Source organism: Bufo bufo, chromosome 2 (genome assembly GCF_905171765.1).
Source record: "Bufo bufo chromosome 2, aBufBuf1.1, whole genome shotgun sequence".
Lineage (NCBI taxonomy): Eukaryota > Metazoa > Chordata > Amphibia > Anura > Bufonidae > Bufo > Bufo bufo.
The window spans coordinates 741,529,723-741,557,318 of NC_053390.1; the positions used below are offsets into that span (position 1 = coordinate 741,529,723).

The 27,596-nt window shown below is 41.5% G+C and overlaps 1 protein-coding gene across 1 annotated transcript in view; it reads right to left on the reverse strand.

Annotated features, from left to right (window-relative positions):
* Positions 1-708: 708 nt before the first annotated feature.
* Positions 709-27,596, reverse strand: part of KLF3 (Kruppel like factor 3) — a 62,193-nt gene continuing 35,305 nt past the window's right edge. The window contains exons 2-6 of the mRNA XM_040418989.1: positions 23,643-23,730; positions 8,142-8,625; positions 7,323-7,470; positions 4,749-4,909; positions 709-1,552 (exon numbers count right to left, since the gene is read on the reverse strand). Coding sequence (XP_040274923.1) covers positions 1,371-1,552; positions 4,749-4,909; positions 7,323-7,470; positions 8,142-8,625; positions 23,643-23,699 — 1,032 coding nt within the window. The 5' untranslated portion in view covers positions 23,700-23,730 and the 3' untranslated portion in view covers positions 709-1,370. The remainder of the gene's footprint in view (positions 1,553-4,748; positions 4,910-7,322; positions 7,471-8,141; positions 8,626-23,642; positions 23,731-27,596) is intronic.

Below are 27,596 nucleotides of genomic sequence, written 5' to 3' on the forward strand. Positions count from 1 at the left end.
TATGTTATTGTCCCCTTTATGATGTACTGTAAGTTACAGTGCTCTACCGTTGACTTATAATGAGGTACATTGTAGTTCTGCTGAGGTATCTGTCATTGTGATAGAAAAATAGTGCTGAACACAATGCTGTTTTTTCTGCCAAAATATGAATGTGAACATAGCCTTATATTTTAAAGGTATATTTCAGCAGCAAGCATGTAAAGAGGACCTGTCACCTCTCCTGACATGTCTGTTTGAGTAACTAGTTTAATTTCCCATGTAATAACAATTCTGGAACATCTTTCCTAGAACTCATTCTTGAGTTGTTCCTCTGTTATGCCTACTAGGAGTCTATGAATGATATGCCAAACGGGTTTTACCGGCTGGTGGTTGTGTCCCTGCACAGTATGACACCGGCAGTATGAATGGATAGTGTCAGACTGAGCAGGAACATTCAGTTGGCAACTCATTCATAAGCTTCTTGTAGGAATAATAGAGCAATGGCACAACACAAAGTTATAAGAATAGACGCTACATGGACATTTCATGTGAAATACAATTATTTTCTAGACATGTCAGGAGCGATGTCAGGTTCTCTTATCAGGCACTGAATTTCCTTCTAAATGGACAAGATATTTTCTTTAAAAATATATATTTTTAATATTATTCAAGTACATTTCACATCATAATACATGACATAGACAAATTGTACTTTTTATGTATAGGTAGATAGATATGTTGGATACATGGGCTATTTAGAAAACAGGTAGAACCTCAAAATTTATTTCGATTAAGGCACGGACCAAGAGTATAGACCCAAATAACTGTGCATTACAAACCAAACAAATTATTCAACAAAATTAGATATATCTGTGTTTTTCATTAAATTTTTTTTTTGTTTTGTAAAAGTGCACTTTTTGCATTCAGGCATCATGGCATACAATACAAAGACCTGAAAAAAACCTTACTTTTCCATAGCTGTTTCTTTTAGGAAATGTATTTAATCGTGGACAGTAGAAAATAAAAAAAAAGTATAACATTGTAGCACTAACAAGTGTGAGGAATGTGGCAAGACGAAGCAAACTAGGCATGGTGTTTACAATTAAATACAGGTATAAGTTATTTTATATAGATATATGGCTTGAAAGTACATGTGAAGCAGTAAATTGTCCGTTTTCTGTATTTCCTGAGGTGTCATTAAGAGCAGGAAGTTACTGCTAAGCCTCTGTATTACAAAAAAAAAAAAAAAAGTTCACATTCTTAGGTCTGACCCGTGGCGAGTACACTGAGGTTAAGAGAATACAATCTACTGAATGGAATTGTATAGATTCAGGCCAGCTGAATCCAGAATTTTGTGTGTACAAAAAATGAACAAAAAAAAAATAATCTGTTCAGACAAGCATGTGTCTCTTTCTGTGGAGGGCAAGGTGGTCCGAGCGGGAGAAGCTACGGTCACAGTCTGGACACTGAAATGGTTTGATTCCAGTGTGTTTACGGAAATGCCGAGTCAGTTCGTCAGAGCGGGCAAACTTCCACGTGCATCCTTCCCATGTACACTGATAAGGTTTTTCCCCTGGAGAAGAGAACAGGAAGATCAGTTAATTACACGAAGGAGCAGGTTGAGTGCAAGCGATATCAGCTTTTTTTTACTTTTTTTCACATAAACAATAAAAAGAGGGGAAAAAACAGTCACTTTACAAATCAACAACCGTCCTGTGCGAGAAAACAGCAGCTGTGCAGAGAACTGCTGAGGGTTTCAAAAAGTACGGGAACTGCATATTGACATACTGGTTTCAAGATGGAAGCTGCTTATTTTACTAGGAGTTCAGGAAAGAGTTTTAAAGGCAACTTGTCAGACCCTGTCACACTATTGGCTCTTGACTACTGCGCAGACGCATACTTCTGGGCCCTAAAGGGATTCACCACTTTCTGGAGGGGTTGGCAAATGCCACCCTCCTGGGCAGACCCGCGAAGGGAAGTATAGTTACCTGCTCACCAACACTGGTGACTCCTTCGCTCACTGGGTCATGTCAATTGGTCACGTGATGCAAAGGAAGCAGGTCACTGCTGCAGCCCACGATTGGCTGCAGCGGTGTCAAAGTGAACGCCGACAGAGATGGCAGCCAAATGAGGCAGCCAAGACTGGAGAACGAAGAAGCCGGGACCCAATGGCAGGGAGTAGGCGAGTATGCTTCTATTTGCAGGTTTCCGCAGGAGAGTAATTTGCCCCAAAAAACCCCAAAAGGTGGCTAAAGGTTCTCCTGGACCTTTATATTGATGGCCTATCCAGTAGGCAACCTTCAGTACCTGACACCAGACACAGCCTGGTGATTTTTCTAATTTAGAACTTCTATAGGAGTTGACTTGCCAGGCTCCAGAATTTATACAAAACTTAATAATGTGTATACACTCCCAGTATATAATATGTGTATAGAAATATATATATATATATATATATATATATATATATAGAAAGAAACCAAAAACAAAGCTCAGCAGCACAAGACCAAAAACAGCGGGTGCAAGTCCTCTCAGCCGCAGGCTAAGACGGCTATGAATAAGTATAGTTTCCAAAGATGAGGCAGCACTCCAATAGACGTAAAAAAGTGGATCCTTTATTCCCCTCTGTGCGACGTTTCAACCGTCTCAATGCGGTCTTTCTCAAGCATGAGAAAGACCGCATTGAGACGGTTGAAACGTCGCACAGAGGGGAATAAAGGATCCACTTTTTTACGTCTATTGGAGTGCTGCCTCATCTTTGGAAACTATATATATATATATATATATTTACAGTGCTGCCCATAATTATTATTATAAAAATTTTGACTTAAAGTTACTTTTATTCAACCAGCAAGTAATTTTTTGACGGGAAATGACGTATCTGTCTCGCAAAAGATAATAAGATGATGTACATGAGGCATTATTGTGGAAAAAAAACATTTCTCAGCTTTTATTTACATTTGAGCAAAAAATACAAGATGTTCCGCACTGTGGAAAATCTCAGAGGATGTGGTCGGAAGCCAAAAGTGACACCTGTGCTGGCCAGGAGGATAGTTAGAGAGGTGAAAAAGAATCCAAGGATCACCACCAAGGCCATCCTGGTGAATCTGGGCTCTGCTGGTGGCAATGTCTCAAGGCAGACAATCCAACGGACACTGCACAATACAGACCAAGGAGGACGCCACTTCTCCAGATAAGGCATACAAAAGCTCGCTTGGCCTTTGCAAAAGCTCATCTGGACAAAGAAGAAGACTTCTGGTCTTCTGTGTTTTGGTCAGATGAAACTGAAAATTGAATTGTTTGATCACAATGATGTTTCCTTCATTTGGGTAAAAAAGGAGAAGCTTTCAACCCAAAGCCCAAAGAACACCATCCCCACTGTCAAACATGGTGGTGGGAACCTAATGCTTTGGGGGTGTTTTTCAGCCAATGGACCAGGGAACCTAATCACAGTAAACGGCACCATAAAAAAAAGAGCAATACATGAGGATTCTCAACGACAACATCAAGCAGTCTGCAGAGAAACTTGGCCTTGGGCACCAGTGGACATTTCAGCATGACAATGACCCAAAACACACAGCAAAAGTGGTGAAGAAATGGTTAGCAGACAACAACATTAACGTTTTGGAGTGGCCCAGCCAGAGTCCAGACTTGAATCCAATTGAGAATCTGTGGAGGGAGCTAAAGATCAGGGTGATGGCAAGAAGACCCTCCAACCTGAAAGATTTGGAGCTCATTGCTAAAGATGAATGGGCAAAAATACCTGTTGAGACATGCAAAAAGCTGGTCTGCAATTATAGGAAGTGTTTGATTGCTGTAATAGCCAATAAAGGATTTTCTATTGATTATTGAGAAGGGTATAAATAATTTTGGACTGGACACTTTTTGCTCAAATGTAAATAAAAGCTGAGAAATGTTTTTTTTCCCACAATAATGCCTCTTGTACATCGTCGTATTATCTTTTGGGAAACACCTATGTCATTTCCCGTCAAAAAATTACTTGCTGGTTGAATAAAAGTAACTTTAAGTCAAAATTTGCCAGGGTATGAATAATTATGGGCAGCACTCTATATGGTGAATGCTTCTTCAGAAACTTGTAATCAGTGGAGCCTCTAACAGTAAGCCTAATTATTCCAGTCAAATACTCACATCTCTGGAAATGCAATAGATTTACTAATGTATCTGTGTTATTGCACCAAAAATCTGCCTAAATAAGTGGCACAAAATGGTACAAATTGAAGCATCTAGGGTTTCTACGCTTTTTCCCCTGACATGCTTGAAAATTGGGTCTCCAAAAATGTTCTTGTCTGTATATTGTATTACAAATGATGATTGGCAATTTTGTGAACCAATAAAATGTATTTAGAAAAAAAAAAGTAGGAGGAACTTGGCAGAAGTTGGGCAGAGCTTCAATGGAAAGCTGACCTAAGATGCGCCATTTCGCACCAAACTTTCGATGTAATCCTGGAGTAAAAATCTGTACGAATAGTTGGTGTAGAGTCAGTGAAAAGTGTCTATCCCTGCAGCACATTTATCATCCAGCCTGAGCCCCTGTGATAAATCTGGCGCGGGTCTAGACAGCCTGTCTCAAAAGGCCGATCCATATTTCTCAAACTACATTGTGGCTACTATTGCTTCATCTTGTACTGGGATATTTCTCATTTTGTTGCCCAAACTATAACTCTTACGGCATTTTCACTAGCAAAATATTCATAAACTGAGTTACAACTACTGCCCCATAAACCAGACAGATACGGAGTGCCACTGACCTGTATGTGTTCTCCTGTGTGCCTTTAAATGGGAACTTTTGGTGTAAACTTTATTGCAGCCATCATAGTCACATCTGTGTATTCTTCGCTTCCTCTGGGTTTCTGGAGATTCCACGGGTAATGGCCTCTTTCCGGGGTGTACTATAACTGATGGGTGATGTCTGCATAAGATCAGAAGTATGGCAACGTTACCACGTACGTCAAGCAATGAAAACGAGCAGCACTGTAATTGTTAGCAAATATGTAACACTAAGGCCTCATGCACACAGCCTTGAATGGGTCCACAATTCGGAATAGGCCCGCAATCTGGAAGGTCGGTGAGGAACGGATGCACAGAACCCCACAGAAGCACCACAGAGTGTTTCTGTGGGGTTTCTGTCCGTGCCTCCACACCGCAAAAAAGTGTGCATGCACTACTTTTTTGTGGTGCGGATCGACAGATGCGGATTGTGGACCCCATTCAAGTGAATGGGTCTGCGTCCGCATGCGGCAGCCCTACGGTCGGTGCCCGTGCAATGCAGCACGGGCCTGGTTGGCACACCTCCGTGTGCATGAGGCCTAAAGGTTAGTAATTCCTCCAAATTATAAGACATATTAGATATTAGGTATGTCTTTATTTTATTAATTATTACAATCATCTTCACTGTAAATATTCACGCGAGTTGTCCAAGACATTCTTTTGTTGGGAAATCCTTAGGATAAGTCATCAGTGTTAGACCAGTGGCGGACGGCGGTCAACTTGTTTTATGTTTCATTAAGAAATTTAGTGAAATAAAATAAACGATCCAAGGGGACATAATCTTCACTTGATCCGACTATCAATTCTTTGCATACACATAACGGTGGGGGCCACATAGCAAATATCAAACTGGGCTAACCACTGTGGTGCTAGGCTTTGCCAACTACGACACATGAGCCTAGTGATGCTCCTCACCCACCACCTTTCCATGACTCTTGGGCCAGTTTTACATAATTATTGGCAAATAACTCAATTTCTCTGGAGAAGGAAGTCCTGGGTAATAAAAGGAATGGGATGGACCTCCTTCACTATAAAGAACCCATAGCAATCTCATGGGCTACCTACTGTATGTATTCCTTTGGCTGAAGGTTAGTATCACAATGGAAAGCATGCTACTTGTATGAAGTGCATGCACAGATGAGGCGGAGGAGTTTGTTCATGCGCCAAGGAGAAGAATAGTTTTGGCCCTGTCCAAATGCCAACAGCATAAGTGCCATCCCTTCAATAGCCCAGGTGAGAAACCTGGTAAAGTAAGTGACATTGGTGGAAGCTGTATTTTTAGAAGAGGAGTGTCCTGTGACATGGTTCCTAGGAGGCCGATCCATGGAATTATGGAACGGTAAGTATATAACAAACATTCTCCTGCAGGCTAAAGTATGTATAATTAGGGTGGGTTCACGGGACTTGCAGGGTCCTGGAAAACCCAATTAAGCCACTCCCTCATTTATTTAAATTTTGTATCTCCCCTAACAAGAGCCGTCTTCTCTTTTAATGGAAAAAAAGAGATTGGTGCCTCTTAGGGGGAGTTTATTATTTTTAATAATTAACAAGGTCATGCTCCCTTTTCCCACGCAAACATTTTCAGGATTGCAAAACCCAGTTACGTCTCAGTTTGCTTTCTCTAAGAGTGTTTACACAATCTATTTCCTTTAGAAATAATAAGAAACAGCTTTTTCTTGCTCACTGAAGAGGAAAAAAAAACTTTTTTTCCCCTCTCTGTATTTTATAGAATCAGAAGAAATATTTACTATTGTATCAGTCACTCCTTTTTCAGAGCAATTAAGTATTTCCTGTTGTGTTTTGCCAAAAGGAGGGTGCGGTCCCTGACGTCAATTCCAAAAGAGGAGATCAGCCCTTGTGCCCCACCCACGGGATGTTTTAAAATTGGCTCTTCGCATTCAAAACTTATTTGCACACCACAGGTAAAACAAACCAATGACCACATACACATTCTGTACATCCAAGCCTTCTTTTTTCTTTTTACTAAACTAGATTCTTCTGAAAATGCTTTTCATTTTCACTCACGTCATGTAAAATATTATTCAAGAAGCCTTTTTTTTCTTCTAGAGCTTTCTAGCTATGTAGAGGCAAGGGTGGCATTGTAAGTTGTGGTACACAGGGTGTTCTGCTTAATTTTTAAAAACAATTTAGTATTTGCTAAATTGTAGTCAACATAGTTTTCAGTAAACCAGAAGGGATGACCAATAAAAGTGGCCTAGGTGCTTCAAAATACAGATCCAGACTTGGATACAGATGGCACATGAATGTGAGTAATGGTCTTTAGCCCTGGTGAGGCTTATCATATGAATAGGAGTAAAGAAAAACATGAGATGGGCATGTATTGAGCTAAAGCCATGTCAAGGCAACCAAAGTTTTACCATCTTTCCCAAAACTTTTGTTCACATGACAATGGCATTGGAGCAGGAGACAAAATGGATGCCCCCTGGGGAATAGGACTATTTTTAAGAGGACTGTGATTAAAATCAAGGAAGGGGAAATACCATTGTCAATTCTATTTTAATCTGTAAGTCAATTGTCCACATTATGTGACTTACTCATGGAACATTCCCTGTGGAGGGGTACTGATACCAGGTGACATCTCTTCAGGGTAAACTTCGGTCACAGGCTGATCCGTCCCAGGCTCAACTTTGATGTTTTTTATTAGTGGAAGGTTTTCATAACAGTCGGGGATTGTCACTGGTACTGCAATAGAATAAAAATAACAAGTTCAATGAATTAATGTTCATGATCCATTCATAACTAGCCATAATTAGGCTATAAATAATATACGAATATTATCCCCAGGAGTTTTCTTGGGCTTACTGATAACATAGAAGTACAGTTCTTAGTGCTCTTTTTCTCTTTCAGATATATATGTCTAAACTAGGGGTAGTTTATCAACACAAGGATCCGTCAACAGATTATGGTTGGATCGAGTAGCAGAATGTTCCAGTAATGTGACCATTTGAAATTGCAGTGGGGTTGAAATGCAATGGGAACCCACACTGAATTTTTTTCAGAAATAGACAGACCTTCATGGCTACCTTGAAATCCATGGAAGTTTTCATTACAAATGGCTGATAAACTAGGGTTGGACCTGGATAATTTATGACATTGGTGATGGTGCCAGTGGGTGGACCACATCATCACTAAACTTCATTATCCACTGATTGTTACTCCAGTTGGCTAAATTGGCAAAAACATCAGCATATCTATGGCCAACTTAGGGGTTGTCTATCAGGGGTTATCTTCAAGTTTTTATTGAACAGTCTGCTGCAATGTAAGAAGCTGCCCTAAGGAAACGAAGAAATAAGGTCTCTTCAGGTGGATGGACATTCATATTCAATTCTTATGAAAGTATTAAAAGTACTTACTGTGTTTGCTACTTTGATTCTCCAGTTCATCAGCTAGTACCATGATTGAATGCTGAAGATGATGGCTATACACGAAAGGTACAGGCTGTACAACCATCGGCTGTAATATGGGTAAAAGTCCATGGTTCCTATACCCATGTCTTGGAAATGCAGGCAACATTGTGTTAAGGGTTAATGGCATTGTGAAGGGTGGTACAGCAGGTGGTGATGGGGTTAACTTTTTCAATGGTGGACTGGATGAGGGCATAAATAAAACTGGAGAACTTCTTCTCTTGGGAGACGAGTATTTGAGAGGAGATGGAGACCTTCCAGCGGAGGGAGGTGAATTCTTCTTGTGTGTAGTGAGATCCACTGGCTCCATTTGGAATCCAGACAATGTTTCTGCACCGTGGTAAAGTTTACTGTGCAGCATGTTTGGTGTTGGGTAAATGACACTGTATTTAGCATTTGTCTTCAGTGGCTCTATGTAATGTGGTTGATATGACTACAGAGAAAAGACAAAAACAAGAAAAAGACACCTTGAAGTGCAAAATTAAAACAACCAAAGGTAATATATAAACAGTTTGAGATAATTATTTAGGTTATGGAATGCCAGCAGACTGGCCAAGCACGCTCAGATTTTCCGCAAGTATTCAGCGTGATCTATAGACACTGTATTCCAATCTTCAGGAACCATTATATTAACCAGTTAAAGACCACTTGAAGACAGAGGAGGCAACAATATTTTCTGATTATAGAGGGTGCATCCACCATCAAGATGCCTTCACTTGCATCCTCAGGGTCACCACCTCACTGCAGGATCTAACTACCAGTCTCTGACCCTTGCCTTGAAAGCCCATGAGCTGAGCACCATTATATGGGCACTGTGTGGCACTGCTTTTTAGATGTATATATAGTAATTATAGAAATATGTGTGTGTGTTACTAATGTTTTAATAAATTGTAGCTGTATATTTTCATGTTGAGAACAATACCCATGCAATGACAAATCATGGTATTCTGTCTAATGGATATGAATAACCATTTTAACTTCATACAGATGACCAGACAAAATTGCATTGAGAATTTCTGAAAGTATACATAATATTTTGTGAAACAAGAAACAAGAACAAGAAATCTGGTCTGGAGAAGGGGTGGTCTTCTCTTAGAGGTGGATTTTTGGAGAGGTTTTGCTGTAAATCTTTTTGAACTATAGAAGTAAGTTGAATGATTATTTGGATAGTCGTAAAAAAAGCTTGAAAATATACTATAAAGAGTTTAAAAAATGGATAGTCGGTTTAAAAAAAAAAAAAACATTTTGAGATACTCTATTACGGTACTTTAGTAAATAGAGGGGAGCCTATCATTCAAGAGACAGTGAAGAACAGCTGCAAAGAGAATGAAGGTGGAGCACCCAACATGTCCTTGCATTACACGGACAACTCATTGTTTTCATTGTGTTTCCCATGTGATGGCGCTGCAGGGGAATTAATCACTTACTACCGGATTCACTCAGTTATTACAGCTGATTGCTGGGGATCCTAGCACTAAGATATCTTGTGCTCTTTTATTATTGGGGGATCTTGCAAACAAAAAGGGATTGTCCTAAGGAGACAACCATTTTAGGCTACCTGCACACATTAGAGATTAGGGATTTTTTTCCGCACTGATTTTCATGCAGGAAAACTACAGTATAATACAGTGGCATCAAAGTGAACGAAATTAGACAAATCTCATGTACACTTTGCTTTTTTTTTTCCATAAGGAAATTGACTTGTGCGGATTTTGAAATGACAATGCATGTCAATTCTTTGTACGATTGTTTTGTAGGGATTTCACCCTTTTCAAAACAAGGGTGAGATCTGCAAAAAATCCTCATCAAATCCACACCGAAAACTGCAAGTAACACATGCGGTTCTTGATGCGGATTTGGTTTTAACCTAAGGTTACTTATTGTGTAATGTTGAAACAACTTCATTCTCCTAGTGGCTTAATTTGATTATTTTCTGTGCCAAACGATGACATCAAAAATTGAGACTCCTTCTTCCTTTGGCTTTTTATGGACCCACAGGGTGGAGTGATCTCTTCCAGTAATCAGGCTCAATCTTTCAATTTAGGGCAATGATTCAGTGTAACCTAAGCTCAATCATCATCATCATCACAAGCTACTTGTCTTTTGAGGACATACAGTATATACAACCAAGCCATAAAGTGTGGTATGAGCAACCTGCCGTATCCACTTTCTTCAGTCTGCGCTATTCTAATCCAAGGAGTTGGGGTGATTGGTGTGGTTTCGTTATACAAAGGTTCAGACGTAATGTAGAAGTGATAGCAGAAACAGATGGTAGACAAAGCTATAGTTATGTTCTTTCTTAGGCTGGGCAGAGACAGTCTATTCATAATAATAAAAAAAAAAAGAAACACACAGAGAAAAATATGTTCTGTACAGCCAAAAGCCTGCCAAAATCCATGGTGTGGTTCTTGGCACGAACCTTTATATGACTAGATTTCATCCCGTAATAAAACAATTACTGCAACAAACTAACTGTATTGCCATGGAAATATCCATTAGATTATTAAATGTCTCACCTTACTTGGTAAAATTGTAATATGATGAAAAAACACCCCATTCTAATTTCTGGAATAAAATCTCCTGTATTTGTGTCTAGTGCATGGCTCGTGGCGCCATTTGCAGGTCTTTTTAAAACTTTGGCAGAAGAGGACATTGGTGACTTCATGATTGAAAATTTGCAGAGTTTGCTTAAAAAGACTATAAAATAGAGCTGATCCAAGGGAATTTTCACTTTCTAGCCAAATAAACTTGGAATAAGTCTGCCAGGAGGTATTGGAACATGTCTTTAAACAACAGTACTGACCCCACACCTCTAAAAGCTTTGGCAATACATTCGCTGTGTACATGTCACCTTACCTTGAACCAGTGTGACATACTGAGCACTGTTGACTAAAGCAAAGTACAAGGGTAATGTTGTGGGTAGGTTACACATATCCGGAAGAAAAACATATATAGGGAGGTGCCAAAGATAAATCCAGAAGATAGCTTATTTTTGCCACCATATCATTGATGAATATAAGATATGTTATAAACTCAATGAACCAGCAAGCAGCTAGATTAAGATTAGACTGTTTGAGATTTGGCCTTGCTACACTATAGTTCTGAAATTTATAATTTATAGTTACTAGGGCTTAGGACACAGGACATGTATAGTGAGCTGACATCATTATTGTCTCCAACCTATGGCTTTCCAGCTGTTTAGAACCTACAACTCCCAACATGTTGGAAGTTTTAGTTTGAAAATAGCTGAAGAACCTCATAGAGACAACTGAGTATAACAAAAGGTTCCCGACAGGGACGTAACTACTATATCGGGCAGTGGCGGATTACAATAGGGACGTTCGGGTCGGCAGCCCCGGGCCCAGCACCGCTGGGGGGCCCAACGCCGACCCGAACGCCCACACACTGTAGCGGGGCACGCGCTCCCTGTCCCGTCACCGATCAACGCCATAGACTTCAGGCCTAGTAGGCCTGAGGCCTAAGCAGTAGTGAAGTCCCGGCGAGGAGGGCGTGATGACGTCATTGCGCGCCTGTGTCAGGACGCAGCACTGTGACGTGTGTACGCCTGCCTCATCCCGCCTTCCTCTGCGAGCAAGCGGCTGGCCCTGGACATAGGTGAGTATTTAGCTTTTAATTTTTTTTCAGTTTAAATTTTTTTTATTTTATGTGCCTACTTTGGGGGACATGTGGGGGGGGGCACACAGGACATATTAGTGAAGAGACTTCGAGTACATCGGGGGGGGGGGGAATGTGGGGGCTGTGTGGGGCCCAATTTTTATGGGAGGGACTACTATGTGGGGGCAAATTACTATATGGGGCAGTGTGGGGGCAAATTACTATATGGGGCAGTGTGGGGGCAAATTACTATGTGGGGGCAAATTACTATATGGGGCAGTGTGGGGGCAAATTACTATATGGGGCAGTGTGGGGGCAAATTATTATATGGGGCAGTGTGGGGGCAAATTACTATGTGGGGGCAAATTACTATGTGGGGCAGTGTGGGGGCAAATTACTATGTGGGGGCAGTGTGGGGGAAATTACTGTGTGGGGGCAGTGTGGTGGAAATTACTATGTGGGGCAGTGTGGGGAAAACTATTGTGTGGGGGCAGTGTGGGGGAAATTGTTATGTGGGGGCAAATTTCTATATGGGGCAGTGTGGGAGAAATTGCTCTGTGGGGACAGTGTGGGGAAATTGCTGTGGGGGCAGTGTAGGGGAAATTACTGCGTGGGGGCAAACTACTATATGGGGGCAGTTTGGGGGAAATTACTGTGTGGGGTAAAAAATTACTAAGGGGGGATTACTATGTGTGGGCAGTGTGATAGAAATTACTATATGGGGGTGTTGCTATTGGGGAGGCACTGTAGGGGCAATTCTATTATTTTTGGGGACACTATACAGGGATTATTGTCTGGAGCACAGTATAGGGTGTTATTATTACTCGGGGCACTCTAGGGAACATTATAGCTGCTGTGGACACTATAGGGACATTTGAGGTAATTTATCAAACTGGTGTAAAGCAGAACTGGCTTAGTTGCCCATAGCAGCCAATCAGATTCCACCTTTCATATTTGACAGCTCTTTTGGAAATCCAGTTCTACTTTACACCAGTTTGATAAATGACTGATAAATTATGTCTATTAGGGTCACTATTTTTTCAGCAGTATAGTACCTTGGACATTGGGGAGCACAACGGGCACAGTATTGGGGGTGGCAGCAGGATGACACTGTGGGGACACCAGGATGGGGAGGTTGATGGAAAAATTGAGAAATCTAATGTGTCTGTGTTACAAACTGTAGAGATGAGATGTGGCTGAAAGAAGTTGCCATCGTTGTCTGGGTCAAATGGAGAAGAGGAAAGAGAAGGTATACACGACAGGAGATGTCACTGGATGTAAGAGGTATGTGGTGCTGTATTCTCCTCCATGTCTTTTTTCTTATAATTATATGTATTTTAAATTTGGCGACCAAGTTTTTCAGTTTGGGACCCAATTTGGGGTAATTTGGGGTATTTTTTTTAGTCTGAAGATGTCATATGGCCTAGAAAGAGACTGTGGCGCTCATGAAGCAGCCTCTTCATACAAAAAAAAAACTAAACTAAAATGGAAGGAGGGGCCCAAGTTGGGATGACAGCCCCGGGCCTATCATGCACTTAATCCGCCCCTGATAGCGGCAGACTATGCGACTGCTATGGGGCCCAGGGCAAGAGGGGTCCCAGTCTTAGTGGGGATAATTCCCTCTTCTACTGGGGGTGAAAACCTGGTCAGGACTCTACCCTTTAAAGGAGAAACTTTTAGCAAATGAAGCAGTGTAAAAATGGCCCACGGGTCACTGAAAAGGGTTTAGGCAAAAACCCTTCTGTCTTGTGTGGGGGGTCTGGTTTGATCCTTGCTATAGGGCCCTTACTTCTCTATAGTATACCACTGGCTCCCGAATTTAGGATTGTCAAAAATCTCTGGATACCTTGACAAGAATTGGGGGGCCGGGGAGCCAAGGGATCCCAACATGTGCCAAATTTATGGTGACTTTCCATTAGTTTAAATGACGGGGTGGGAAAACAAATTGTATGTATTGTCCACCTTATATGAAAAAAGAAATGTAATCGATCGCATGGCAACAAGTTCTTATCAAACCTCATGGAGCTAAACTCTCTTGAACTGGTATGGCTAGACTGAACCTGCACATTTCCCTGCTGTGCATACCCTGTCCTATTATGGATCAGGTCTTTGGTTCTTTAGAGACATAATACAAGCAGTAGTAAAGTGTGTGTTTTCACTGTTCCCTTTAAGATGTGTGACCTGGAATTTATAGCCTTATATGTAACTTGCTATATAAAATCCCAGGCTGCGAATACATGCCTTCAGGCTAGAGAGACCTTTAACTCCAGTGAGTCAATAAATGAACAGAGGAAGGACTTGTAAATATAGTTCAGACCTAAACAACCAACATACCATAAAAAAGGCAATGTTCCACTATAGTTGTTAATTAACCCCTTAGTGACCAGCCTGTTTTGGGCCTTAGTGACCAAGTTATATATTTTTTTTTTTACTTTTTCCAAGATTTATAACTTTTTTATTTTTCCATTGATGTGGTCATACAAGCGGAACAAGTTGTAGTTTTTGATGGCATCATTTTGGGGTACATATAACGTACTGATTAACTTTTATTAACTTTTTTTGGCGGAGGATGGGAGTTTTTGCATTATGAGTTTTGTGGCATTCATTTTTCAGAATAAATGACAGGATAAAGTTATTCTCTGAGTCACTAGGATAACAGTGATACAAAATACAGATAGTTATTTTTTTTTACCTTATACTACTTTTGCACAATAAAAGCCATTTAAAAAAATGTTATTTTTATCGTTACATCCCATAACTTTTTAATTTCTAATTTTAATTTCTGTGTCGGGGCTTGATTTTTGCAGGACGACTTTTACTCTTCATTGGTGTCATTTTGGGGTGCTTTGATTGCTTTTTATTATGTTTTCTTGTTGGTGAATAAGCAACAAACAGCAATTATTTTTTCTTTATTTACAACATCAACCGTATGGGAGGTGGTGTATTACACTGTCAGTGCTATACTGACAGACATCAGCAGGCTGTGCCAGAGAGGTGCAGCCTACTAGGCATATACTGCAGGCAAGCTTGAGGCTTTCATTAGGTCCCAGGCTGCCATGCTGAGACATTGGCAGCCTGGAATCTCCTTTGTGGGGTGTTGATGGGAGCCACCACTTACATGCTGCAGTTGCCATTGACCGCAGTATCTAAGGGAAGATTGGTGCTTCTACCAGTCAGGGCCGTTAAAGCAGCAAGGCCCTGCTCTTCATTGCACGAGAGACCCGTGCAGCACTTGGACTTAGCCTTTGTTAAAAAAAAAAAAAAAAAGCAACATATAGGTGGTCATTAAGAGGTTAAAAATGAATGTGTTTGTCAAAAGTCAAAACCCTTCATACATGAATCAACAGTTCTGAGAATCCTTATTTTGTCTTGGACGTGTTAATCATATGTTCTTCTGTAGTCGGAAATTCCTCTATTTCTCGGTGTCAGACAGAATCCCATTTTGAACTATGATTTCCTTTTCACAAGAATGTTTACACAGGCAATAAACAAGTGACTGAAGTTATGAATCTGACAGGCACCGGAAGCTTAGTTCATTCAGTTTCAGTTATATATATGTCTAACAAACAACTGAAATCTGGATAATTACCGGTAATACTTTGGTTAGAGGGATTGTCTGTGCTTCAGATACTGACGACTTATCCTCTGGAAAGGTCATCAATTTTAGATCATTTAGGCCTCTTTCACACGGGCGTTGCGGGAAAATGTGCGGGTGCGGGAAAAACATTGTAATGCGTTTTGCACTCGCGTGAGAAAAATCGCACATGTTTGGTACCCAAACCCGAACTTCTTCACAGAAGTTCGGACTTGGGATCGGTGTTCTGTAGATTGTATTATTTTCCCTTATAACATGGTTATAAGGGAAAATAATAGCATTCTGAATACAGAATGCATAGTACAATAGGGCTGGAGGGGTTAAAAAAAAATAAAAATCATTTAACTCACCTTAATCCACTTGATCGCGTAGCCCGGCATCTGCTTCTGTCCCCTTTACTGAATAGGACCTGTGGTGAGCATTAATTATAGTTCAAGGACCTGTGATGACGTCACTCCGGTCATCACATGGTACGTCACATGATCTTTTACCAGCGCTATTTTACTTTGCATTCTGTATTCAGAATGCTATTATTTTCCCTTATAACCATGTTATAAGGGAAAATAATAATGATCGGGTCACCATCCCGATTGTCTCCTAGCAACCATGCGTGAAAATCGCACCGCATCTGCACTTGCTTGCGGATGCTTGCGATTTTCACGCAACCCCATTCATTTCTATGGGGCCTGCGTGACGTGAAAAACGCACAAAGAGGAGCATGCTGCGATTTTAACGCAACGCACAAGTGATGCGTGAAAATCACCGCTCGTGTGCACAGCCCCATAGAAATGAATGGGTCGGTATTCAGTGCGGGTGCAATGCGTTCAACTCGGCGCGGAATACTCGCTCGTGTGAAAGGGGCCTTAGAGTCTGACAACCAGCACCCCCACCAATCACCTCTTTTGGGCTGCCTTGGTGCCGGAAACTATACGGTGTACGAAGCAGAAGGCTCCATATACTGTGTAGTTTCTGACACCAGCTCTCATTCATGAATAGGAGCTGAGCTGCAGCACCACTACACAACGCATGGAGCCTTCTGCTTCCTGTTCTGCACACTGTTAGTTTCTGGTGCCGGCAGATGCTCAAAAGGGTGTGGGAAGCCCACCAATCTGATATTGATAACCTATTCTGAGAATAGCTCATCTATATATGTAGTCTGTAAAACCCCTTAAATTTCTTTCCTTCAAATAAAGATTTTTATAAAGATATTAAAAGATCTTCAGTGCATCTCTTGGTTGGACTTGATGGACATGTCACCGATACTGTGTAACTAAAAGTAAGAAATGATTGCAATCTTCTTTGAATCCCTGTGTCATGCTCTGCAACCTCAGGTTATGTGCATATAACAATTGCTAACAGCCTAAGGGCTCATGCACACAACAGTATTTTGCGTTCAGTATACTGGCCGTTTTTTTAGTTTAGTATGCGGTACATATACTGAACCATTCATTTCAATGGTTCAGCAAAAAAAAACTGAAGTGTCTCCGTGTGCATTCCGTTTCAGTATTTCAGTATTTCCATACCGTGAAAAGATAGAACATGTCCTATTCTTGTCCGCAAATCACGGTGCTTGGCTCCATTCAAGTCAATGGGTCCGCAAAAAAAACGGAACACATACGGAAATGCATCCATATGTCTTCCGTATCCGTTCCGTTTTTCTGAACCATCTATTGAAAATGTTATGCCCAGCCCAATTTTTTCTATGTAATTACTGTATACTGTACATGGCAGACGGAAAAACGGAATGGAAAAATGGAAAGGAAACGGAAACACAACGGAAACAAAAAACGGAACAACGAATCCGTAAAAAACGGACAGCAAAACACTGAAAAAGCCAATACGGTCGTGTGCATGAGCCCTAAAACAAATTCTCACCACCCATTAAGATAAGCAATACAGCCAACCTGGTCTAGACCCTCTTTCTCCAAGAGCTCCATATAGCTACAAGGTCTGCCTCTAGGCACTTAAAAAACATGACGATGGAGCAATCATCAGGAAGGCACCGTTCTTTCCCAATAATTGCCTGCTCATCAGTGGAGGTGAGAGCTACATTTACATGCAGCAATCTCCTCCACTGTAAGGGAATGAGCGATCGCTACTGCAATTGCTTGTCCTTAGGCCTAGTTCACACGAACGTGTGATCAGTGGCCGTATTGCGGCCCGCAAACTGCGGGCCTCAATACACGGCCACAGTTCCGTGTGCATTCAGCATCACGGATGCGGACCCATTCACTTCAATGGGTCCGCAAATCCGGAATAGCGGAACGGCCGCACGGAACGGGACCCCTCGGAAGCACTACAGAGTGCTTCCGTGGGGTTGCGTCCCGTACTTCCTATAGAATATGTCCTATCTTTTTGCGGAACGGGCGGATCGCGGACCCATTAAAGTGAATGGGTCCGCGATCTGATGCGGCTGACCTACGGCCGGCGATCGTGCATTGCTGCCCGCAATTTGCGGGCCGCAGCACGGGCACGGGTCACACACGTTCGTGTGAACGCGGCCTTAGGGCTCATTCAGACGGCCGTATGCTGTCCGCAAAAATACTGAATGCTATCCGTTTTTTTGCGGATCCGCAAAAAAACGGATCTGCAAAAAAACGGATAGCATTCAGTATTTTTGCGGACCCATAGACTTCAATGGGGCCATGTCCTGATTTTCACGGACAAGTATAGGACATGTTTCATTTTTTTTGCGGATCCGCAAAAAAAGGATAGCATTCAGTATTTTTGCGGACAGCATACCGCCGTCTGAATGAGCCCTTATAAAGATTTATTGTTTCTGGGCTGCACAAGCTGCTGTCCAGAAATTATGATTTAATGAGCCGAGTCAAAAATTTATTCAATGATAAATAAGGGTTTTTTACTCCTTCATTGGCTGTTTGACACCACCCTTAAACGGGCAATGCCTGGCAATTATTTGGTGTAAATCCGCCATAAGAATACTTAGTGAACTGCAGATAATGATTTCTTACAGAAGAACTCACACAAAAATGTTTATTCTCTGACCTGCTATAAAGAAATATGATGTAATCTGTAGTGAATGTAATCTTCTCATCAGTGACTGTATTTGTCAGTTATCCCCTCCCTTCTGCTTCTCAGCTGTGTCATGTGACTAACACTCTGACTTTCTAAATAACACAGCAATATCTTATGTGTGGACAGGAAGTCAGTTTCTCTATGTATTCCAATGGGAGCCTCAATGTCAGTCTCATAGGAATGAATAGAGAAGTAACTCACTACCTGTCCTGTGTCAGTTGGAGATCAGAGTGCTGGTCACATGACACAGCTGAGGATCAGAAGGAAGGTTATAAGTCACAAATACAGTCACTGATGAGAAGATTACATTCACTACATTCACAACCTTCCTTCTGATCCTCAGCTGTGTCATGTGACCATCACTCTGATCTCCAACTGACACAGGATAGGAAGTGAGTTACTTGTCTACTTGCAGACCAGAGGTGTACAGTATATAGTAAGAGCACCATACATGCCCTTATCTTTATGTATCAGGACCCATTCTAAATATTAGTAAAGAGAATTCATTCCATGTAGTGCCAGACAAGATGACCTAATGCAGGCAGATCACGGCTATTACTTTTAGAGAATCTATTTAACAGTGTAGTCTGGAGAGTGCCCAGAGCTCCTTTAAGCAGCCCTGAGGAAGATGAGGTCATTGGAAGTAACTGGGTTTGGCAAGAGTAAGAAATGTGCAGTTTGTGCCAATTTAAAAGCCTGCATTACTTTCAGACACAGATAATCTTATGATCGCTCTCATATATGTTGTAGCTGTTGAGAGCATGTCTGGATAATAATGTCATTAGCAGAAGGGGAAGCATGTGATTTCCAGGTCAATCCCCACCCTGGTTCCACACACCTTCAGCATCCTGACTTCATGCGGCTTTACAGGGGGACATCAAAGCTGTAACTTATCTGTGTCCCTACAGAAAATGAGACATTCTGTTTTTTTTTTTTGCTTAACTGTAAAAACTGGTGATTTAGAAGAGTAAGAGATGGTTATAACGTGTCCACCAGACATATGGACTCCTTTGTGCTTGTTGTAGCTATTACACTACATTTATAGCATCAACATATCCTGCTTATGATGCATCCATGTCCACAATGGAGCTTACAGTCTAATTTGCCAATATCAAACACACACATACACATTAAGGGCAATTTCCTAAGAAGCTAAGAAACCTATCAGTATGTTTTTGCAGTGTCCGGAAACTTAAGTACCCAAAGGATTCCCATGCAAAGATGGAGAAAATATGCAAACTCCATGCAGACCTTGCCCCTGGTTGGTTTAAACCCAAGACGTTAAAAGGTGTAATAAATGAGTTTGGTGCAAAAATAAGCTTTCAAACTAATAACATTTGTGCCGATACTATGAATGTACATCATTTAATGACTTTAGAGACGCCCGTGACATATATGGCATGAATAAATCACCTACTGTTAATGGGTATATTAATGTGCTAGGTAGGGACCGGAGACAGCAGTACAAATATACCTTTTGTAAAGCTTTTACTATTAGCAGTAATGTGGATATGAACTTCCATTCTGCCAAAGTCTGCTCCTTAAGTGAACTGGTGGTGGAGCTTCACTGTGAAGTGACGGTTGTAGTGGTCTCCTGGTTGGATGTCGCAGCTGTCACTCAGAGCAGTGGGGCGGGCTTGTGAAGGAACTCAATGCACGGAGCACTTGATAGTGAATCTTTCCATCCTGGGCACTTTCAGGAGCAGATTCTGGCAGAATAAAACTTCATATTCACACTACTCCTGATGTTAAAAACTTCACAAAGGTTTATTTTTACTGCTCTCCACAGCCCCTACCTAGTGTTGTCTAAAGTTTAGCATGGTCAAACCTGTTGACACGGACATGTGACATCAATGGCCTAGAAAGAGGCCGCAGTGCTGCAAACTTCAAACAGCTGATAGACCAGGGTTTCTCAACTCCAGTCCTCGGGACCCACCTACTGGTCAGGATTTGAGAATATCCCACAGAATAAATACCTGTGGTAAGTCCTGATGCATGGACACTAATTATATCACCTGCTCAATACTAAGGAAATCCTGAAAACATGACTGGTAGGTGGATCCCGAGGATTGGAGTTGAGAAACCCTTTGATAGACATATGGTGCTGGGAATTGGAACCCCACCAATCACATACTGATGACTTATTATTAGGATTAGTCATTGGTATAAAACTCTCGGAAAACCAACTCCTTTAATTTACTATATAGATATACAGCGTGTAGGAGCTTCTAGAGAATATGGTTTTTACAGAACATAACACAATACTCCCCCAGCAATGTGGAAACCTAAGAACCATATATATTTATATGTCATACACATTGACGCTGGAAAAAAGTTACATAGCGTCTTGTATATATGAATCCCAGATAAATGCAGCCACAGTTGTCTTTAGAGACCAATGTAAGAAAAATGTAACACTAGCTACTAATAGAGAATGAGTCTAACACCGTAGCATCATCTCCAGACCTTGGCCCACACTCAGTGTAGGCGTTCACTTTAAGCCAACATTTTGGTAGTCTCAAACACAATAGCTGATACGTCTTGTTGGATCACACGTGCTATACGGTAGTCAGAGAAATGTACATGTGAAGGGTTGAAATCTTGACTTCTCAGCATCAGAAAGCCTCTAACATTTGACAAGTCTGCCTCAAATTCATTTTCAAGGATTGTCTCATGTGGAACAGCTATTATTTTCAGGACAACTCAACTTCTTTTCCAAACATTTTCCAGGAGCCGATATATAGAAATGATCTAATTTTATAAGCTCGTCTGTCTTCAGATATAAACCAAATGTTCTTTTGAGAGTGTTTTTCTCCTGCACAGAAGCAAAGTGACATGCAGCTGGCTCCAGTCCCCTCGACTCACAGGTTACACTTACTCGGAATAATGGAATTATCACATGTGGAAAACTCGGCGTGGCTTCCAAGACAAATGCAGTTTACAGAGTGGTATTACAGTCTATTTTTCATTTCATGCTACACATTAAACACAGCAGAGGCAGACTGTCCAGAGTTACAACACACGCCAGTTCTTTCTGCTTTCACAATGTCAGCTGAATTACAACACACACTGATGCAAGTCACACATCAAGTCACAGCTTTACAGCCGCTAAAACTAGACTAGACTGTAGACACTTTTGGCAACGGCAAAACCATACATGAGTTTAAGATCAGCCACAATGTGGCTGAAAACTCAACTGTAATGAACTGGCACATTTACGAAGTGTCAGCATTATGCAATGTATTCTACTTTGGTTTCAAACAAGGGTGAAATGTTGGAAAATAATGAGGGCAGCAGATTTCTCATAAATGGCAGTGGTGGAGAAGACATTTGCTCTTCATCAGGTTCACGCCATCCATATCCTTATTTCATTTCATTGTGCATCTGATTATTTGATTAGGTCATCATATAGACCATGTAATGCCTTCTTAGGTCTTAGGCTAGGTGCACCTCTTGTGGTCAGATTTGTTGGATCAAGCACATACTGCTGATGCCTGATGGATTCCATTCGCTATAATGGGATCCAATAGGTTTCCAAAATGAATGGCAGCATTTTGTAAAAAAAAAATTGACACTGCATGCAGTGTTTTTGGTCCTTTTTTGGCTTTAATCTGTGAAGGAGGCTCTTCCTGGAACCTCTTCGGCAGATGTGAACCTAGTAATAATTGCCAGATCACAAAAGTAATTGCCTGCATGCTGGCTCAGTGATTAGCACTGTTGCCTGCAGTATGGAAGTCTTGGGTCTGACACCAACCAAGGGCAACATCAGCATGGAGTTTGTATGTTCTCCCTAAAATTATACTAATAGGTTAATGCACCCCAGTGAGAATAGGTGAGTTATGACGATCTCTGCATGGTGGTGCAGTTGGAGCTATATAATTGTAGAAAAATATATTGGCATGCTGAAGCAATGTGACCTTCTAGGCTAGGGGTGTACTGAGGGGGACCAGCAGGGCCTGTGTTGGGTAAGGCACTACCATATCCAGGATATTTAGACAGAGGGCAAAGATCACAAAATGAATCTTTCTCCCATAGTGAAGTAAAGCCTACATATGGTATGGCTTTTGAGAGCCAAATAATGAAGCACAAAGTGGTGAAGAACTCCTTTACAGAAGTTTAAAATCTTTGTCCTAGTTCCACACATTGTATCCTTCCATCTTGTGGTCCTTCCTAGGGTTTTTTCTTTAAGTGGCATGGTAGTTCTATGTACATACATGTCCTGGACACTAGTAGAAGAATCCTTAAATAAATCCACACATAAAGCTGGAATATGACAAAGTGTCCATTGAGCAAAGTACATAATAGGCAAGACCATCGTGAAATCAAAGGAACAAGAAAACACCGAAAACATACAATTAAGGTTCTTCTGGGAATAACCATTTTTTTATTCATCTCCTGCAAAAACAATTATTGCTGTCTAAGTATCCACATCCTGCCTTGGGGACAATTACATCCGCTTTGTGAAACTCTCATGTCTACACAGAGGGCAGTGAGAACAGTTCACGAGGTGCTTTGTGTGTTGGGAGCAAAGCCTCCTCTAACTCTTGACTAATTCCTCGTTTTCATCCAAAAAGCTAGACAGAAATGTGAGAGAAGGGTCTGCCAGCTCTGGAAGGAGGCACGGGAGGGAAGCGAGAGAATTAACAGCAGATTTATTCACGCGCTGCCACTTAGCTATGTAGAAAGTCTGCTTCTGGTGCACCAGTGTGTGTGCCTGTTATAACCATCCAGGGAGATGAAGAAACACATACATCATGCTACTCTTGTGAGTTGTGTAATTTAAAAACAGCCTCACACATGGTGATTATATATTTATATATATTGTAGACTGCAGTGGAAAATAGTCTGTCCAGGTAATACGGAGAGGGCCATGCATATACAATCCAAAATCAACAATGACATAACTCGTGGCCCCATAACAGAACATTTACAGAGGTCAGTGGGTTTATATTAAGTTCTAGAAGCAAAAAAATAAATAATTATATATATATATATATATATATATATATAATGGAAACAGCATACACATATAATAGAAAAAATGCTCTTAATATATTTAGGCATTGAGGGATCACATTGTGATTCCCAAGATTAATCCCGTACACGTGCATAAAGTTGGCATGATTTTCAAAATTTCTGGACAGAATTTGTGAACAGAAATCCCCAATAAGCAGCTACCCGTGACATAACAATTGTCCACTTACCATTGACATGGGCTCAATGGCCTCTTGCTTGATAGGAACTGGGTCAAACATCAGCATTATTGCATCAATGCCCCTTGTGAATTCTTGTCTGTAATCAAAGAACAAATAAAAAAAATACGTCATTGCAATGTCCTGATGATACACTGAGCTTCTGCAATACAACCAGCCTCATTGAGGGAGAAAACAATTGCCAGTAGAAAGGTTGCCCCCTCTACGAGCCTGCTCGACAGTCAAAAATCTGGAAAAAAAAGTAGCGGCCCCAACAACAAAACAGAAGGCCATGTGTTGTTCAACCATACAATGTTTAAAGGGCTTTTCTGAGTAGGGATTTTTTTTCTGTGATGGGTTACCATTGAACTGATGAAGGGAAACCAGTGGAAACTCCATGTTATAGCGGTTTGCTTGATAAATTGTTTTATCTTTTGAAATAGTCTTTGCCTGTGTGCCAGGAAATGTCATAGTTACAGACATTGTCAGTTTTAAAGATTTTTCTAGACTTAAGAAGATTGGGTTCCCGTTAATTGACATAAGAGGTATTAATAGTCTTTCATATGAGTGCTCACTTCAGTGCGTAGAATTATCAGCAATCTACTGCTTTGAAGTCCTGTAGACATGTTCAGCCAGGTGGGTAAAGATGGCATAATCCCAAGCTAGATATGTCATCTCAAATGAAGGGTGAAGGGTGGCTGACCGCTATTTTCACGATCAGTATTTAGACTTTTTTTCTTAGACGTGATTAAAGCCTCCAGAGATCCGCCATGACCATACAGCCCGTATAGTATTACTACTACAGTACACCAATTATAGCATTATTTAGACAGAACTGTAATTAGAATACTTTGGTCCAGATTTACTAATGTGTCAGTGCCTAGAATCTATCTAGAATGTGGCACAAATTGGCGTAATTAGGTCTTTTGCAATTTTCCTGGCTTGCTTTAAAAAAATGGGTGGGGCTTAGCAGGAAGGACGTGACATCATGGGAAAGGGGTGGGACTTGCAATGCACCATTTAGTGCCAAAATTGCGCCAAAATTCTGGCATAGCATTCTGTCTCTTAGTAGGCCAACCAATAGTTTGAGTATAGTCAGAGAAATGTGTCTATCCCTGTAACACGATTATCATCCAGCCTGAGCCCCTGTGATAAATGTGGTGCAGGTCTAGACAGCCTGTCTACAGGACTTAGTAAATCTGCTTCTTTATGTATCAAGATTTAAGGGTACTTTCACACTAGCATTAGAAGAATCCGGCAGGCAGTTCCGTTGCCGGAACTGCCTGCCGGATCCGGAAATCGACAAATGCATTGAAATACCAGATCCATCTCTCTGGTGTCATCCGGAAAAACGTATCCGATATTATTTTTTTCACGTTTATAAAGATCTGCGCATACGCAGACCGGTAAACCGGATCCGTCAATGCGGCAATTTCATGAACACTTGGCACCGGATCTGGCATTAATACATTTCAATGGAAATGAATGCCGGCAATCCGGCAAGTGTTCCGGAATTTTGGCCGGAGAAAATACCGCAGCATGCTGCGGTATTTTCTCCGGCCAAATACCGTAAAAGGGACGGAAACGGAAGACATCCTGATGCATACTGAATGGACTGCTTTCCATTCAGAATGCATTAGGACAAAACTGATGCTCAATACCGGAAAACTTTAACGCTAGTGTGAAATTACCCTTATCTGGTCATTGTATTTCGGTATTATTTGATCACTACAGGTAATTATCATTTTTTTACGCAGTGTATGCTGTGTAGCATTTTATCTGCAGAGAACTGTGGGGATGTGTTATTTGGCCTATGTATGGCACTGTGTTTTGGACACCATACTGTATGTCACCTACAAGTAGGCACTTTAGCACTGGTGCTCCTCTGTCTCTTTCCATTTTGTGTCTTTTTGCACACAGAATTGTCTCAGATCTTTTCAGCATTTGAAAATATAAATACCATTTCCTCCTACGATACATAAAATAGGATTTACTGTCCATTTCCTCATTACGGATTAAGATAAACTTGCCCACAGAGTTCATCCAAGAGAGAAGATTTGCTATGTAGCCAATGGACACTTCTACTCTTCACGAAGACTCCATTCTGAAAAATCTACTAGAAACTAGAAAAGCGAATAACATTCCTCTGAATTGTCTCTGTGTTACCAGTGCAGTCAAAATGAAATGTATTTTTATGATAAAGGACAGGACTTCAGAGCCTAATATTGTCCTGTCTATGACCGGCCAGTAGGTGGCGTCTTTTGATGTGCCATAAAAGGCAGCTGCACATCTAGATCTAAAAATTTAGAAAACACAAATCATTTCATTCATAAAGGTTTTTTCACTGCTTTAATAAATGAGGGCACGTTGTGCAATAACTTTCTACCATAGGTAGAGTGAACGTTTGAAACCCAAACAATGATAGAGAATGGTTTGGTGACCTTGTAACAACTACGATACCAATGGTTTCACGTTGCGCAAGAAGCTTATAGCTGTAGAATGTAGCAGGGCTCCTTGTAGGTTTGTAGTGGATCACAAAAACTGAGCAACCCAATAAGCCATGAGAAAGTTGCAGTAGAGCACCACGACACAGTTGTGGACCAATAGAGGTCATGTGATGGCAAAACCAAAGCCATATTGTATGATAAGAACCATGGCCGTCGTATTCATGGCATTATATAGTCTCATATTAGTAGATATTACTCCCTTTATGTAGTGCAGTCTCAACACCACTCCCTGGGCAGAAGCCACCCCTAACAGGGCCCATGTGTACACTGCCAAACATTGAAAAATGTGTCTTTCTGCTGAGTAATGCCCAAGAATTCTTATTTTATAAGCTCTTTAAAGGGACTCTGTCACCACTTTCTAACCCCCCCTTTTCAAAGTATTGTTATCTGCATGGCGCCCCTGTGATTATAAATGTGTTGTTAGAAGTTAAATTCGCCGTCTCCTTTTGATAAAAAGAGCTTTTATCTAACCTGTCAATCTTCTTGATAAGGTGCCCAGGGCGTTTCTTTTCGTCTCAATCTGCCGCCCGCCGCCGCCACCGTTGGTGCCCAGCTCCTCCCCTCATGCTTTCAGCGCCGCCTGAATGTAATCAAATACGCCTCCGGCTCTCTCTCAGTGCCCCCTCCTCCTTTTCAAAGATCCCGCGCGTGCGCACAGGGCTGTGCCTGATGCGCCCGTGCGGACATTTACAATCAGCCTCATTGAGCGAAGTGCGCATGCGCGCACTTCGCTCAACCTCCTCATCAGACGAGCACTGCAGCCAGCCGGCTGCAGTGCTCGTCTGATGAGGAGGTTGAGCGAAGTGCGCGCATGCGCACTTCGCTCAATGAGGCTGATTGTAAATGTCCGCACGGGCGCATCAGGCACAGCCCTGTGCGCACGCGCGGGATCTTTGAAAAGGAGGAGGGGGCACTGAGAGAGAGCCGGAGGCGTATTTGATTACATTCAGGCGGCGCTGAAAGCATGAGGGGAGGAGCTGGGCACCAACGGTGGCGGCGGCGGGCGGCAGATTGAGACGAAAAGAAACGCCCTGGGCACCTTATCAAGAAGATTGACAGGTTAGATAAAAGCTCTTTTTATCAAAAGGAGACGGCGAATTTAACTTCTAACAACACATTTATAATCACAGGGGCGCCATGCAGATAACAATACTTTGAAAAGGGGGGGTTAGAAAGTGGTGACAGAGTCCCTTTAAGACAAACAGGACCAAACAAAGATAGTACTCAAGCTGGGAGATAAAATAAAGAGAAAAGCTGTTAAAAGGGCAATGATCATGATTTTCCTGTGTAAACCTGGTGACCTTTAAACAGATCTGCATAGCCGTCTCCTCAGCTGTTGCATTCCTGGCATTCGGTGGCCCATGTCCCTGCATTGGGAGGGTTGGGGTTCTACTTGTTGCTCGCCTCCATAAATCTTTTTACACAGTCTACTTCCCTCTGTGAGGTATGGCAGGGCTTG